The 17,921-nt window shown below is 39.1% G+C and overlaps 1 protein-coding gene across 1 annotated transcript in view; it reads right to left on the reverse strand.

The window, feature by feature from the left end:
• Positions 1–17,055, reverse strand: part of BVES (blood vessel epicardial substance) — a 33,439-nt gene extending 16,384 nt beyond the window's left edge. Inside the window, exons 1-7 of the mRNA XM_045544093.1 lie at positions 16,856–17,055; positions 12,877–13,113; positions 11,549–11,673; positions 8,689–8,876; positions 7,847–7,955; positions 1,680–1,847; positions 636–777 (exon numbers count right to left, since the gene is read on the reverse strand). Of these exons, the coding sequence (XP_045400049.1) occupies positions 636–777; positions 1,680–1,847; positions 7,847–7,955; positions 8,689–8,876; positions 11,549–11,673; positions 12,877–13,102 (958 nt within the window). The 5' untranslated portion in view covers positions 13,103–13,113; positions 16,856–17,055. The remainder of the gene's footprint in view (positions 1–635; positions 778–1,679; positions 1,848–7,846; positions 7,956–8,688; positions 8,877–11,548; positions 11,674–12,876; positions 13,114–16,855) is intronic.
• Positions 17,056–17,921: the final 866 nt, after the last annotated feature.

Consider the following 17,921-nt stretch of genomic DNA (forward strand, 5'->3'; position numbering starts at 1 on the left):
TAAGCATTTACTTCTTAAAATAATTTAGTTTCCCTCATTGTACTTACAAATTTCCAACATCTGTGTCATTACTGTTACTTAAAATGTTTTAAAACAATCTAAACTGTAGAAGAATCTTAGAAAACTGGCTTCTTGAGAGGTGTGTGAATGAGGTCACTCACAGGGTGCTCAGTGACCTCCTTCATTGTCAGGGGTAGTCTGTTGCCCAATCACTTTTTAACTCTTGGCACTCACACTGAGATAACCGACCAGTAATAAAACATCCAGCAAGTGTTTTCATACCATTTTTAACAGAGTGCTGGGTCTAGGTTTTCACTCTAACTAAGATCATGAAAATAACAAAGCCAAATATTCACCAAACCATGTGGACTCTTTTACAGTATTCTGGTGAGCCAGTATCTAAGCAAAATATATGGCAAAAGTAGTGAACAATTTCTGAAACAGGAATAAGAGTTCTAAAGTTGGTTTTTAGTTGATATGCAGTATAAGGAAAACATTTTGGTTGTTTTTATTGTTATCTTTAGGTTGCCAAATAGTTACTTGCAAAGTTATTTTTCTGATCAAAGCTGTCACTTGTCTATTTCCAGTGGCATCCATCAGAACCCTGCAGTATTATCAGTTTTGGGACAACTTACGAAGAGAGGACATGCTGGAGGTGCTCCGGAGGAACTGGTGTAAGCCGTCCTCACTGTCACTGGAGCTGGCTATACTGTTCCGCATTTCCAGCATGGAGATCTGCGCGCAGAGGCTGAGCTGGCGTTCCAACTTTTTGGCCTTCTACAAAGCAAAGTTTTAGCAGTTCTGAGATTTATGGGACTTGAAGCATATATTCCCTTTAAGCAGTATATAGTTTTCCTTGAAATAAGTTAGGGCATAAAAAAGAGTACCTGGTACAAATTAAGTGCCCAGTAAATGTAAGCTATGATTTTCATTATTAGCTATTTCTAGAAATACATTATAAAAAATTAATATACTCAATAGCCTATTTATTAATCTGAAACAATAAACACCAACTTAACTTGCTAAACTGCCTAGACAAGATGACCCTGAAGGGGCACATACCCATACACAACTCATTGTCTCTGGAGAACAGTACTTATCACAGAGATGATGTTTTTTAAGTTCTCTTTTATAATCATTTGAATTTCCTTCTAAACAAATATGCGAAAATTAAGATCAAATTGCAAATTGTTGAAGATCTATGCAGCTCTGAAATTTCATACCTCTCCTGTCACCTGTGGGCTTCCAGGGAGGGTGCCTGACCAGGAAGCCACCCAGGACTGGAAGATGCCACGGTTCAAAGGCCAACTTCCTGCTAGCTGGGATCTGCCAGCCTTCTCTGTCTGCAGCCTCCCCACCACGCTGCCCTCCTTGGCCTACTCTACCCCCGACTCCCTCATCATCTTCCTTAAAAGACTCTTTTGAAGAAAACAGCACCTCATCCCCATAAATGCTGGTCCCTGACTCCTCCCTAGGTAATGACAGATGTAATCACTACAGAATACTTTTATGCTCTCAAGAAATGATTCCTTGAACAATCTCTACATTACAAGTATCCCCACTGCACTTAACATATGGCTAGTTAGTGAAAATTCAGGAAAATATATATTCCACACAGTGAGGTATACCTCACATACATATTTATTTAACAAAATAAACAAACTTTAAAAAGCACTTACTTTATCATTTAAGGTGGGATCATTCAATGAGTAGAGCTTATTTGTGATGTCTTTTCCAATGAGATACCTAAATATTTCATATAGGAAAGGTTCTGATTCCAGAAAGTAAGTCAATCTTTCTCTTGACCAGCATAAAAATCTGCAATTATCATCTGCAATAATGGTGACCTGCCAAAGAAACAAGCACACAAGAAAAAAGTACATCTATATATATGAATTATGACTGTCATTACTTGGGAGAAGAGAAGAACAGAATAATTTAGTGGACATTATCACAGGAATGATTTTTCAAATTAGTTAAAAGAAGATCCAATGTACATAGAATCTGTAACTATGTATGAAATCATGTTTAAAAATAAGCAATCTGCAGAGTAAATAAAAGCAAATTCTCTGAGTTTTGTTGTTGTTTTGTTTCATGAGGTCTGGAGACAGAGTGGTCACTGTGTCCATATGACTGCTGTAGAGTGTACTCCACTGAGGTTACAATTGGACATATGATTTATAGCAAGATATTTCTTTACACCCTGTGGATTACAATGAGGTTTAAGAATACAGCTTCAAGCAAATGAACTGAGGTAAGATTAGTGAGGCAAGTTGTAGAGGAAAGATCTGCCCAGCTGACTCCAAAAATACACACCAGAAATTGAGAAAGCTTTAAGGGCCCAGGCTGTTGCTGAAGAATATGGCTGGTGGTGGTCCTTCTACCATACGTGTTTCCAGAGTGTGACTTTTCAAGGCTAGCTCCAGGGTAGCCCACTGGAGATGTTCACAAAGATTCTTCAATTAGCTCAGAACTGGAAACCATACCCCTTCCCTTAAGTACTGCTAAGTAGGAAAGCAGGAAGGCACCGTAACTGCACTACACAGAGCTCAAGTATGCCTCAAATACATCCCTTCTCCGGAGCGAGGGGCCATGCCCTCATAACTCAGTGCCAGGAAGCCCCTCCTGTTAAGCAGGTCCTCTTCCATCAGTTAATACTACTCTTCCAAGCTTCACTATGGATCTCTTATCACTAAATCCAAACTCAGCTGTTGACACATCTGTCTCTCCCAGGAACTCTGATGGCAGGGACTGCGTACCTCCATGTCTGAATGCTTAGCTTCCAACACGGAGTGGTGCTCAATGCATGATTATTGTATGAAGGAATTAACAAATGAACACAAATACTGTAGAAGGCAAAAAACATTTTTACCTCCTCAACATTAAATCCAATGCCTGTCCTAGTAGGAGATCAAAAAGGTTTGTTAAATTGACATGAAGTCCTATCTGGGCCTCAGAGTAATTATTTTCAAAGGAGCTCTTTCCCTTTTCTTGGTCACAGAATTAAACACATTTCAAATGACAAGGGGGTATTTATGTCTACCAAGAGAGGAAATGAAAAAACGAGCTTCTCTCCTTACGTCAACAGGCTGAAATCTGATCGTTAGCAAATGAGAGCATTTGGCTACCTTAAAAAGTGGGTCAATGTTCCTAGAAAAGTTTGTGCTTATTATGTTAAAAGTAGAAATCCCCAATATCAAACACATTTGGATTTAAGAAATGCATCAGCAGCTCTAAGACGTCATAAAACACTAAATTTCATTCATTGTGTCAATATATTTTACTATGCATGTACTTTACGCCAGATACCGTCCAAGGCACTGAGGTTACAATGGTGAACAAGAGAGAAAAGATCCTTGCCCCGGGAAGCTTACATTCTAGTGGAGGAAGCTAATAATAAATAAAGAAATACGACAATCTCAGGTGGCAATAAGAGTTTTGACAACAATAGAACAGGGGAAAGTGGTAGAGAATGACTAGGGAGTGAGAGTTGCACATAACACCACTCACTTTGTATATGTATTGTGCTTGTAAACATTTACATCTAAAAAGTATGTGGATCCTCAAAAGTGCCTTTACAATAAAACCAATGATATTCTTCCCCATTTTTCAAATGTCAAATGAGAAGGACCAAAAAACTTATTCACAAACACAATGAATCAGTTGGTAGAGTAAGCACTTTTGACTTTCCGTCCATATATACCTTCCCACCAGGTCAAAATCTGCCCAATGCATCCAATATTCATCAAGATGATCACATGGAAAGTACTCTGGCCTAGTGACCACATAAGGGCCCCTCATACAGCAAATAGCTGAACACATGTCACGAAGCCTACATTCAAGTGGAGGAAGCTGATAATAAATAAAATGGCAAGATTTATAGGAAGAGAAGTACAAGCAAATCAGCCCTGGGGAATTCCCAGAAATAGGAGGATACAAGTGAGTAAACGGAGGATACAAGTGAGTAAACGGAGGATACAAGTGCGTAAACGGAATGCAACTGAAAAATGCTCTACAGGAGTAACGACAGAAAGGTGAGCAGTGGGTCCTCGCAGCGGCCCAGCCAGGCACCTAAGCGCTAAAGAGTTAGGAGAACTGAGGTCCCTTTTTTGTGTGAAGATGTCACCTGTGACACTGGAAAATATAATTCACGTGCAGTGGGGGAAGGAGTTTAAAAGAGGGGTTGAAAATCATCCAGGAGAAGAAGAAGAAATTGTACTTAAGTGATACACAGGGCATTTAACTTCTCTTCCACCATCTGAATTACCTTGAGTTTCCTCTCAGGTAAAAAAGCTAAAATGCTATTTTTTTATTATGACACTATAATAATTTGCTTAACAAATTCATTTTTTATTGCTGGTTGAAATTCACTTTAAGCTTGTTTAAATAATTACTGAATATAAATTTAGCAACAATATTCAAATAATAAGCTATACTTACAGTACATATGAGTAACTTACAGGCCCTTAAGAGCAGGGATTTAGTTGGAAGCCTGCAGTTAGTGTGCCAAAACTGAGGTCATTTTACTTGATAGCTAATGCTTCATCTTTGCCAAATAGACAGTTTCAATTAATGATTTCCTGTCACAACAGTCAAGTAAAGCATATTTTAATGAGAATTTTTAATAAAGCAATGGAAGAATTTGCAAAGCTCCCATAAAATAAATTTACTTCTTAAGTTATTGGGGTGCTTCAGCAGTGCTACGCGTGAGTCCTTGTGAAGAGTGTTACTGAAGAGATAAAAGCAAACATGGCAATGGAAGACATAAAACGGTATCTTTGAGGTGGAGAATGAGACTAAGTGTTTGCAACCGGGTTTGCCATGATTACCTCAAGGCACTGGATCAGTCCCTCCTTTTTGATTCCAAACCAGTTCTACAGCCTGACGTAAAAAGAAAACAGTGGGCTCCATCCCAGGAGAATGAGGGGGTGTCAGAGAGAATTGCCACGTGTGCCAGAATCTGCAAGAGCAGTCTGAGAAGACGACTGGCTGACTATCCTGGGGGAAGAATTTATTACTTCTTCATGCATCATACTGCATTTCACACACCAGAATGTGAATATGTCCTAGAAGTGGTCTATTCAACTAATGCTTCTTGAGTTCTCATAAGCATTAAAATAAAGCAGATTCAAAACTGGCAGATTAAATTGCTTCACAGCTTCACTGAAATAGTTACTTAACATCACGATAATGTTTTCTTTAAATACCAGTTAAAACTCAGTGTTCATTTACTTCACAAGAGCATAGGGACATATGCCTCCAAGACATTCCTCTTCCCTTAAAGTCAATAAAGCTTTGAGTTTCAATCTTTGCAGCACCAGGACATCCTACTGGCTATGGAAAAGCAACAGCATGAGACAGAATATAAAAGAAAAGCTCGTAAATGATAAAGCTCACTTGATATAAAACAACCGCACAAAGAAGAAGAAACCAAACACAAAACATTACTTCTACCTTTTGTAATGATGATATTCAAGATTCTAGCAACAGTTATAAATAGCAACCAAAAAGAAAAAAACGGACTCTAAGCACCTACGGATAATGAACTGTAAGTTCAGAATCTGCCCAGCTGTATCACAACGCCTATTACCCTTATAATTACTACAGATTTGCCTGAGCAACATATGCTGTATAATCTGAAGAGACAATCACTGAGTCCACCTGCCTTTTCTTTTCTCCTTTTCATCCTATGGTATAATTCATGAGCACCCTAACCACAGAATGAATTTAAAGAAAGAAACATTCAAAGGAAGTAGGTCTTTGTCAGAACACGTGTAAATGGTCACAGTTAGGGAAAGAGGAGATTAGCAGGTAAAAAGCGTGAAAGTGGAGAAAATATGACCACTGACAATCTCAAGTGTCCTCCACCATTGGCACAGGTAGTAAGAAGTTGGCCCTGGGAGCACATAGCATTTTCATTTGGGAACTTCCTTCAGTAAGTGGCAATATATATACTCTTACACAGACAGACGTGTGACCCCTATTTTTTTTACTGTTGAGTATCTGCCAACAGGAATGTTTTATAAACAATCAAAGCACAATCTCCCCCGAGGACTTGCTCTGATAGAGTCAGCTCCAATTGTACAAGACACAGGTTTGATGATGCTAGTTTTTCTCCACTGATCAGGAAATGCCACACTGACTCTATGCAGAGAAAAGCTGACTGGGGTTAGGAAAAGCTAATTACCAGTTCTGCACCCAGCTATAGTACCACAATTTTGGTCATGTTTTTGGAATCTTCACAGTTAATTATTGGCAATAATTCAGCTACCAAAATCCAATCCCTAGTTCCCAAGAAGAAAGAGAACTATAGCTAGTGGTAGGAATTTCTCTTCTGTTCACTTAATTATAAATATAATTTGAAGTCCAGTGGAAAAGATAGTACATTTTAGTATTTCTGGCCTCTTAGGTTCTACTTGATTCTGAAAACAAAGGAGGTTCAGTTCCTACCCTATCCCCAAATACCAGTCACCTCATGATTACATGAGATAATTATCATATAAAACCACCTGCTGCACTACACGGAGAAATAGATACAACAGATAAATATTGGGCTTTGGAAGAAGAAACTATAACAAGGTCAGAGAAAAGAAGGAGAGGAGAGCAGCGGCCCTGCACCAGTTTGTAGATGGTGGTGATTAAAGATAAAATAAGAACATAAATCTCACAGCAAAGCTGACCCTCACAATGCCAAGGTGACAATATAAATTAAAGGAGCCAGGATATAGGATTCGCTTTCTCCTCCTGTATTGTAAGCCCAGCCAGCTTGGGAAGGGTGTTGCACACGGTGAACTTACATGGGACCTTTGAGTAAAACGCACACAACTTTAACAAGCTGCACAATTACTCAAGCTAGGTGGGAGTGGGACACGGCTGAAACCACTGTAAATGAAATAAACTGCATGTCTGTAAATTTCCCCTCTTAGCTCCACTCTTGTGGCATCCCAAATTGTAAGGCATTTCAAAATGAGACTCTAAAATAAAATAGATTTTGCCTACAAGAAACACTGACATTTCTTCCTCCCTCAGGTGGTAACATCTCCTTCAACTTCATTTCCTACCTAAATAGATTTGCCTTCTTACTCACAAGCAATCCTGTTGTCGGGATATTTCCTCACTGCTATTTATCCAAAGGCTGAGACGAAAGGAAACTCTCACCAATTTTCTTGGTTACTTTCCTACCAATAACAAGGTGAATCAATAAAATAGGAGGGCTGGGCACTTACAGAAAGAATCAGAACAAAGTGCCATATAAGAGAGTAATTATTTTAAATAAAATAAGAATCACACGAAATAGTCCACGTCCAAATTATTACTACTGTGAAGAACTTCATTCTTCACCCTTAAACATAGTAAGTATAAAAATGTGAAGTGATTATGTTTTTTTCATAAGGATTAACAAAATAAATTCCCTAGGGCAAAACTAGTTTCTTGTTTTCCCCCAATAAAAGTAATCAATTAAATGATTTAGGAACACTGATTACCTACAACTGACATTTTCCTTTTTTTTTCCATAATAAACGCATTAGATGTTTTCTATGGAAAAATTATAAAAATTCAAATAAGCAAAAAGTTAAAAAATAAAAAAGCAATCAAACTCATAATCTAGAAATAACAGTGTTAACATTACGGCCAAATTAGGATATATCTTTCTAGAACTATTTTTGTGTATATGTGCATATACACTGTTTTTTTTTTAAGTTTTTAAAAAACTGAGATTATACTATAATACCATATGGTAACCTTTTTTTCAATAAATCGTGGCCACTTTTCTATTAATATCCTTTGCATTCTGCATGAGACACAAACTAGTTTCAATCTGATTAAAAATCATGCAAAAACATACCTGGAATTTTTCACCTTTGTGCATCTGAGTTGATCTAAATTCAGGAGAATCTATAAAGGCACAGGGGTAAATGTTATGCAGAAAATGTCCTCGGTAGGAGACCTTCATTCTGATAACAGAAATTAATGTTAAAAAATACATAATAGTCCACAAATAACACAACCCTTAGAAAGCACCATAATCTTATGGGATTGTATTTTATACTAAAGTTTTAAAGATTCCACAGATGACAGACATAATTAAAAGTATTTCCTGAAGTACAAGTATTTCAAAAACTAATGTAAGGGGAAAAAAAGGGTCCAGTATTAAATCAGACAGGTGCCTTCTGATGGCTATCATCACTCTTATAAAGGGAGTGACCATATAATCTGTGACTCAAACTGGGAGACTTCTGAGAGGGAAAAGGGTGCTATTAATAACTATTCCAACACAACATAAACTGGCTCTCTCCCCCGAAGACTGAAATTCCTAGAGGTTATATTCTTGTGATATTCAAAAAATAAACAAACCTCTGAAGCATGCATGAGCTTCTTGAATTTTAATGCCTTATTTAAACCTACTTCTGTTTTGACTCATTAACTTTAAATAGGTCAAAATGGTTAAAATATTCACAATTAAAAATTCTGACATCAGCAAGATTCAGAGCAGCAAATTCTTCCTAGCTTTTACCCGTTGCTCTCCAGCATTCCAAAGTATAGTAGTAAAATACAATTTCACCAACAACAAACCCTATGACTGCTTCCTCCGTTAGTTGGCAACATTGCCTTCCATTTATTTCCTTCCCAGTGGCCACAAAAAGATTTAAGGTAAACTAGGAATTTCGATCTTCACAGAGCACTTACTTTCCCTTCAGGAGAATACTCAGACGGTCATCAACCGAGGTTTTATCCTCTGCAGCATAAGCCTGGCCCTTTTTCAAGGTTTGGATCATGCAAAACTGTCCAGTTAACCTTCTGAACAAATCTGGAGGCACTCGGAGTGGTTCAAACAATCGCCGGTAGATGCCACTGAGTTCCTTTTCAATCTTTACCTGAAATGCGGGAATGACCAGATGCTGCACTACTGCAGCAACCTTGAAACATGGACTTCTGTGGTCTAAACGTGGTTTTGAGAATTTCAAATCTGTGATACATACCATCAACCTTCTGTATTTAGGTCAATGGAATCTTACACAGAGAGTAAATGGTGATATAGGTTTACACATCAGATGCTAAAAGGGCACTTTTGCAGTTAAACTGAACTCTGAGAGCCTAAGGGGAAGATCTGCACTATTGATCACACCTCTTCCTGTGGGCTGTAATGCAACTGTTAAGGTTTTGAATGTTGTCACAAAGCTCACCTTCCCAATCTTAGCACCTTCCATAAATAACACAAAACTTTCTGTGAAGCCTTTGTTTCACAGATAGAAATTACATTAACTTTTAAATACCACAGCAAGAAAATAAACACACAAAATGGGAATCAATGTGGAAACAAGTTTACAAAAATAATACACACATTTTATCCCCAGGCAATTATTATATTATGCACCAATACAGGAGAACAAACATGCCCAGCTGTAATCATTGCTTTATATTTACGTATTCTCAAGAAAAAAGTGTGTAAAAGAGTTTCAGTGTAGCAGTTTCATCCTAAGCGATAATGAATTCTGTAGAATGGAGAAGCCACGGGCAAATAAGGCTGGCTACTGGAGAAAGAGAAAAGCAATGGTGTAATGGCTGTTGTCAGATTTTCCAAGGCCCAGGTCATGCCCCGTCTTCGGGCCCCACATTAGTCTCTACAAGTCACACTAATTGGGTGGATGGAAAACTGCACTGCACTGGGAATGAACTTTTGGTGTCCAAATCAAATGGACATCTGTCTCAGTGAAATTGCTGGCAGATATACTACAAAGCTTATAGACCCAGATCATGACAGCTGTTCCAACCTGATGTCACTCTAGCATTTGCAATGATCCTACTTGTCCTGTTGTTTCATTTTGATGAAGAGCCAGCATTTATATTTTTCAAAAAAGCAGGTTTATAGTCTGAGAAGAAATAAAAACACAGATACTAGGTGATTTACTCACTTGGTGCTATGATCACATCGGAAACTTCTGAACCCTATATATTGGGATGCCAGCAAGTTCTGACATTCAGGAATTCTAATCCTCATTTTTACTATCATCTACCTCCTCCACTCCAGAGCACTAGTAATGAACATTTAAAATAATTTATTCACAAATATGTTCTACTTCCTGCATGCACACTAGCCAAACTGCCACAGCAATGAACATACGATCTGAAAAATCTACTGATGCATATTCATAATCTGCTTATCCTGCATGTCTCAGCTTGAGTCCCAATTTCTTCACGAAGCCCTCTTAATTCTTTTTCTCTTTGAAAGCATCCACTCATCAAATGTTTTTCTGAGCACCTACTGGGTGTCAATCATGGTTGATAGGAACAGGGGATACCACCGTCAGTGTGGTAGATTATATTACTGTTCCCAATTATTTGCTGCTCTCAACCCCTGTAAGAGGATTAAATGGCCCCTTACCCCACCCCACTTTCCACATTATCAAGCTTGGCCATGTCACTTGCTTTCGCCAATGAAATGTGAGCAGAAGTGACATATGTTCCTTTTGAGCAGAAGTTTTAAGAGACATTGGGGTTTCCCTTTTGTTCTCTTGTAATTTTCCCTCTGCCATGAGAACGCATGGTTCAGACAGAACCTGCTGCTTCAGCAAAGACCCTGAAATGAATCACACACATAGAATAATCACAGCTGACACACAGCTGCCAAAGTCAACATGTAAGACGGGTGAGAAAAAGAGCCTGTTGCTATTATACATCACTAAGATTTTTCAGGTTGTTTATTATACAGCATCACCTAGAGAAAACTAATACAGTAAAGCAACACAGACTGAGTTACTATGCTTGAAGAGGTGACAATCTAGTGAAATACTTGTTATATATATCACCTGTATCATTCAAAATGCAATCTCCTATGAATTATCTTGCTTTCTAATAGTTTTCTATATGCAGGTCTGGCCTTGAACATAAGATTAGGGCAAGCATTGTATCTTTTACTTTACAGAATGTTTGTTTGTGTTTAAGATAGTCAGTAGACATGTATGGAGTGATTTCTAGGAGCCCTGCTACTTTCCTACTCTATTTTTGTTCTTGGTATGATAAAGGAAATACAACAAGATAGATCAGAGTTGAAAAGGAGTTAAACACTAGTGTTCTGGTAACAACCCACCAAAAATGGTTATTTCCTTAAATGAATATTTTGGGCATAAGAAAAAATATATAGCCGTTACATTAAAAAAACAGCATCAGCTATTTGTAAATCATTAGGATGTTTACAGAAGTTGCCTATTAGTAAGTAATTTTATAACTAGGCAAAGACAGTCCCAAGTGACATGTGAATATTAATAGACAAAGGAAATAATCAAGTAGTATGACATTAAAAAGAAAATATTATTCATATTCTTCATACCCTAATGACTAAAAAAGTTTTAAAAACTCATTTGTAGAACAAATTTTATAGTACTCAAATGCTTCACTTTCAAGCATATATAAACACAAAGTCTAATCTCCAGAGAAATGATATTAAACGGACTAAAAATGTTAGATGTTCATTCTAAGTCTAAACAAAATACCTTTAAAAGTTTTTAGCTTGAAAATCACTTCCTTATTAATTAATTTTAGTAATTACCGGTCTTTTCTTGTATAAGAGATATGAAAGATGCAAAATGTTGACACCCAAGAACACAGAGTTCCAGATCATTATATCCAAGGCACATCGGTAGAGAGTGGCCCAGACAATATAAAGGGTACATCCTGTTGAATAACAAAGTGAACATGTTAGATATGTAGAACAGCTTCAGCAGGTAGCTGAATAAATTTGTTATTCTCTATATATGCAGTAGTCCACCCTTCTCTTACAGTGGATGCCTGAACCGTGGATAATGCCTAATCCTATTATATACACTATGTTTTTTCAATCTGATAACCAAGAAGGCTACTAGTGATTAATGGGCAGGTGGCATATACAGTATGGATCTGTTGGACAAAGGAATGATTCATGTCCCAGGCAGGACAGAGCAGTACATCTCGAGATTTCAAAGTACTACTCAGAACAGTTTGCAATTTAAAATTTACAAATTGTTTATTTTTGGAATTTTCCATTTAATATTCTTGGACTGCAGTTGACCTCAGATAGCAAAGCCATAGATAAGGGGGGACTACTACTGTACCACTCAAAAATGCACCTGAATAAATGGGTCATTAGGGAAATAACCACATAGAGAGTAATTTGTCAACAATCATTGGCTAATAGATTCAATTGTTTTAGTATTTTGGTGTAAATCAACTTAACCTTCTTTTCCAAGGTTACTGGGGCATATATATATATATATATATATATATATATATATATACTTTTTTTAAAAAAATACATATTTATTTATTTAAACTATTGTGTCTGGGTAGTTCCTTTATTGGCCACAGCAAGTGTCTTTTCAAATAATAATAGTTCAAACTATATATTAAGTACTTACTATGTGCCAGGTACCATTCTAAATCAAATATATATGAGAGACACACATGTACACTCTTATTTAATTCTCACTCAACCACCCCAAGAAGTGGTATTATTTTTACCCTTACTTGACACATGAGAAAATGGAGGCAGTAGAAAGGTTAAATCACTTGCCCAAGTTACTCAGCAAGTAGTGAAACCAGGATTTGAATCACACAATCTGGCTCCAAAGCCCACACACTCTTACACATGAATGGATTTTCTGATATCTGAAAAATCTAAACAACATATGAAATCATACATAGTGTTACCCAAAGTAAGTGAGAGATATGGCACGTGACGATCTATGTTCTAAGTTACTTCATATAGTACTAATTCAGTAATGAAGACATATTTTTTGGTATGCTATAGGCCTGACAAGGAATACTCTGAAGCCTCTAATACAAAGCCCATCTGATGCCAGTTTTACAAAAGTTACATAAAATCTCAATCAGGTATCTTACCTATAGCAAACATCACCCTAAGAAATATCATATGAAGGTGAAGAGTAGTTGGAATAATCAACCCAATTGCAAAACAAATATTTGCTACGTGAAAAACTAGATGATGTATCTCTCTCCAGTTTTCACAAGTGGTCTCATTGGAAGGCACAGGTATGATACTTTCTAACTCAGGTGTAAAACCTATGGCAGTTGATTCTGCCAATGGGCTGGACTCTGTATAATTCATCTTGAAAATTCCTGTAAAAACAAATAAACAATAGGACAATCATAAAAATGGCTACTGTATCTTATTGCCCCTGTAGGTGTTCTGCCAAAATTATTTCTGTGAATGAAGTGTTGATAAACAGACTTCTCTAGTACTTATGAATTAGATAGAACTGTGTTCAAATCCCAGCCCTGTCATATATTAAATATATACATTTACTTACCTGTTAAATAATGATAATAACTCATTTGCCTTATGATTAAATGAAATGAAATATATAAAATACTTAGCATAGTGCACAACTGTTCCCTTATATATACATGTACATGTGTGTGTACACAGACACTTATATATGTATATATTCATACTTGGTAGGAGGTGATGGAATTAACTAGTCTAAAAGACAATCACCAATGTTCATATACTACAGCAATTACAAAGTTATTTAGTATAGTCTTCTAGCATATCTCCACTGGTGACACTGAATCCAAACACAGGAAAAATAATGGAAAAACTAATTGTTTGAATACTCTGTAAAATATTAAAACCCTCATCTCTACTATCTGAAGGCTTAGAATATGTAGAAAACTCTATTTTTATACCATCATTAAATCATTGTATCATAGATACATACATTAACATAAATACACATAATATATAATCATATACATTATTCTAAACATTTATGTATACACAGAGATATGTAACATTTAAACTTTCTCTTATTATATAATTTAAATCTTTCTTTCCCATAATAATTCTAGTTGGTAGCATCCCACAAATTAAAAAGTAGTTAACTTCTAGTTTACTTATATGTAGGAGAGGTCATGAATATACGTTTGACTACTTAATATTAAAATCCATAGCAAATACATTTCAAAGAATATACATTTTACACACGCTTACGTAAAACTTAACACAAAGTGGTACTATTTTTTGACTATATTACCTGTCCTGGGTCTCTTCCTTAAAATACTCTCTATTATTAATTATACAAATTTGGTCTTTGACAAACACCATGTTGGTTTAAAGAATATGTGAATTATTCTGTGTCATGAAAAGAATTCCAGATGGGGACCCAAAATACCTTTAAATTTAATTTAGAAATACGTATTTCTTTCAAAATAAGGTCATGCAATTAACCTTATTTTTCTATTCATTGTTTTTGACATACTAAAGGTTTTAGGTGGTAGAATAATTGGTACAGAATGGGCAGCTTGGAAAGATGTTAACAGACAAATATGAAAGCATTCCATATCTCTTAAGATGATTTAAAAAATACCTAAATTTATAAATTCAGAATTAAATGATCAAGTCAATTAAAGATCTCTTTACATAATTCTGAACTAGCTTATCAACACAATAATAATAATAGTTGGCTTAGGTACTGATTAGCTATAAAAAGGAAAGAAACATACTACTTTCCAAATGTCTCAGTCAAAAAATATAAGCCTATTGCACGATGGGGGGCGGATCATTATTTTAGTAACTCCATTTATAAAAGTTTGCTTTTGAGGGTCAAATCAGAATTAATCTCATAACTTCTACAGGAGAGAGAATAATATTAAATGTCCTCTATCACTCATAAGCTAACATTAACTACCCTAGCATCACATAAGTTAATAATAACTATCATTTCTACAGCACTTTACAATGTACTCACACTCCCATTTTCCTATTTGTTCTTTTAACTACCCTTTGTCCTCTAGGAGGTAGGGACAATGTTTATTCATCTAGTGGTGGGGGGGAACCTGTGGCTTTGGGGTCACACGTGGCCTTCTGGATCCTTGAATGGGGCCTTTTGACTGAATCCAAATTTTGCAGAACAAATCCTTTTAATTAAGGGATTTGCTCTGTGAAGTTTGGATTCCATCGAGGGGACACATAGATTCTATGTATTTCCAAGGCCTTGCCTCTATAGGGAACTCTACTTTATCACAGAGGAAAGCCATACTGAAGGGACATAAACATGACAAACACTTTGAGAAATCACTTTTCAGTCTCCCCACACCTCAATAAAGACAGGGAAGTGCCTAGCCTTCCTGAGATTCAGAAGATCAGCTTCTATAACCACAAGCCCCCAGGGACAGTCACTTCTGCTCCTTGGGTCTGTTTCTTCCTTGGAATTGAGGCAGCTAGACTAGATGGTCTTTAAAACTCCTTCAAGTTTTAATAGCCTATGGTTCGAATACACATTTATATAGTAAATTAATCAGTACATATTCCCCCTTGAATCCACCTGATTTCACCTGTATTGCCTACTAATCCACTGTAGTTCCATTTCAGGCTTTTAAAATTTCTTAAAGTGGTACTAGAAGTACACATTTCTGGTCCAAGAAAAATGATAGGAAAACTACAATCTACTGACCCAAGAACCAGAAAATAGTAATAGCAATTTTTAAAAGGCGGGATCATCCTACAATATATTTTGATGCACCACACCTTATTAAATGCATATTTGCATACAGAGATATATAAAGAGATATTTATATCTATATATACATCTATAAAGATATATATCTATATATAAAATTGTCTATTGTAAAAGGCAAGTTACCAATTGTTAAAAAAAATATTGATTGGATCTTACTGGCTTTAGCTTACTTTGATTACCACTTAAATAATTTAAGTGGCTTACACTTAACTATCCTTATACAAAGATAGAATGTGTCTAATGAGAAAGGTTAGACTGGTAAATTGATAAACTTTCAGATTAATTTTGACTAAAATTTTTTTGACTAAATCAAGAGAAATTATCTTTCTCTCATCAGATCCTCAAAGTCTAATTCCTTAAGTAACCTATACTAGTAAAGTCTTGTTTATCTATTGGTCTTCAAATAGGTGTTTGCAGAGCTAAATAGGTAAATGATGAAACTAACATTAAGCCTTCCCCAAACTACAAAAATGATGAAGATAACAGCAATGAGCAAAAGTCGTGCTAGTAGACTTCATTCATTCTGTAATTCTAACGGAATCTTTGCACATCTTTGGAATAGCAAATGGCATTACGTTGCTAAGTCTTTTCACACTTATTCATGCTTCAATGCACGCAGTTTCTGGGACTTGTCTGGCCAACGACCGGTTTCCCAAAGGTTCTGGGAACAAGGGTGCGGATGGGTGGCGAGGACCACGGGTCCCCAGCCATCTGCTCTCCCCTGGGACCTCGCTCACCTCGCTCCTTAAAGGACGGTGTCAAGTGTCTTCCTGGACCAGGAGCCCTCGGGCCGCAAGCGGCGAGGAGCGAGCGCCGCGCCCCACCTCACACTCCCAGCGCGGAGCTGGGTGAGCGACGCCGTGCGCCCGGCCGCACGCAGCCTCCGCGCGGGACCTGGTGGCCCTACAGTGCGCGAGGAGGAGCCGCGGTGTGCTCGGGGGCCGGGAGCCCCGGGAACCCAGCGGAGAGGAGAGAGGCCGAGCTCACCAAACGGCTTCCTCGCCGCAAAGCGCGGGAGCTGGCACCGGGGGGACCGATTGCTGGGGACGCTGGTGCTGCCTGCCCCGAGCTGCAGCAGCTGACCCTTGAGGGTCTGTGCCCGTGGCGCGCAGACCCGGGCAGAAGGGCGGCCTCCAAGGGCAGGGAGCCTCGCGAGGGCGCGGCCAGCGAGGTGGGGCCGAGGGCGGCGCCCCCGGCCTCCGAGGCACGGACGACAGGCAGTCGCCGCCGGGGCCCGTAAAGTTGCTCCCAACGGAGCTGGGATTCCAACTTTCGCTTCCCAATATAGCCAGGGCAGCGCGCGCGGAGCCCCGGCGGCAGCTGCGCCTCCCGCTCCTTACCTGGCTTGTCCCGGGCAGGGAGCCTGGACGGCGCTGGCCCAAGTTTGGGGCGGCAGCGACGAGGCGCGAGACGCGGAGGCAGCTGCTCGACGTGAGCCCGATCGCGCTAGCCTCGGCCGGTCGGCGGGCCCGGAAGCTCTGAGCTCCGGGCCGGGTCCCCACGGCCGCAGCGGCTTTGACTAAAATAGGCATCGCGGCGGCGGCGGCGGCGGCGGCGGCGGCTGGGGCTGGGGCCGCACCGCGCACGCGCCCAGGCGCCCCCGGCGGGCGGAGCCCGGCGCTTCGGCCGCGACTCCCGTGCCCAGGTCCTCCGACGCCGCGACCGCGCGGCCCACCCGTGAGAGCAGTTTGAGACGCCCGCTTATTTCTTTTCTTGTTTCCACTCTACTTTTGGCGTCTGTCTTTCTGTGGGCTTGAGTGGGGTCAGACAGCATCGTGGGACAAGCGGCGTTGGTCGCTCATCCCCTCAGATAATTTGAGAATTAGGGTCCCCGTTAGGGAGAGAAATCAGGATAGGCAATGAGAGCCAGAATCTTCACTTCACCTCAAAGTTGAGCGACCGACTCGCGTAACTCGTTTTTGAAAGACTCGCCCATAACTCGGCAGGGAACGGCCCCGAGAGCGCGCGACTTGGCGGCGGAGGCCGGACGTCTGGCGCACTCGGTGCGGGGCGCGGCCGTCGGGGGCGCGGCGAGGGCCGGCCCGGTGCTGCTGCTGCCGTGGAGGCCGCGCGGCAGAGGCTTTTGACACAGGCCACTGCTTTTGTTTTCAAGGAAGCGTGCTTATCGAAAACTCTTGGTCCCGCGCGATGCAGGGTCCTCCATTGTAGGCAAAGCATCACCTGAAGTTTACCTCGTAGATTTAAGACTATAAATTGTAAAATAAGACATGAAAGTATGCTCCAATCAATCCTTACTGTTCACTGGACAACGATTTTGGGTAAGAAATTTAGGGACAATTAATGAAGAGTTGGCGCCGAGGGGTGTGTGCTGTAGGACAAAAGAAAAAGTTTGGATGGGTACCCACAGTTTCCTCCAGAAGTGTACCATTTGGGGATAGAATTTGC

The sequence above is a fragment of the Lemur catta genome, chromosome 2 (assembly GCF_020740605.2).
Source record: "Lemur catta isolate mLemCat1 chromosome 2, mLemCat1.pri, whole genome shotgun sequence".
NCBI lineage: Eukaryota > Metazoa > Chordata > Mammalia > Primates > Lemuridae > Lemur > Lemur catta.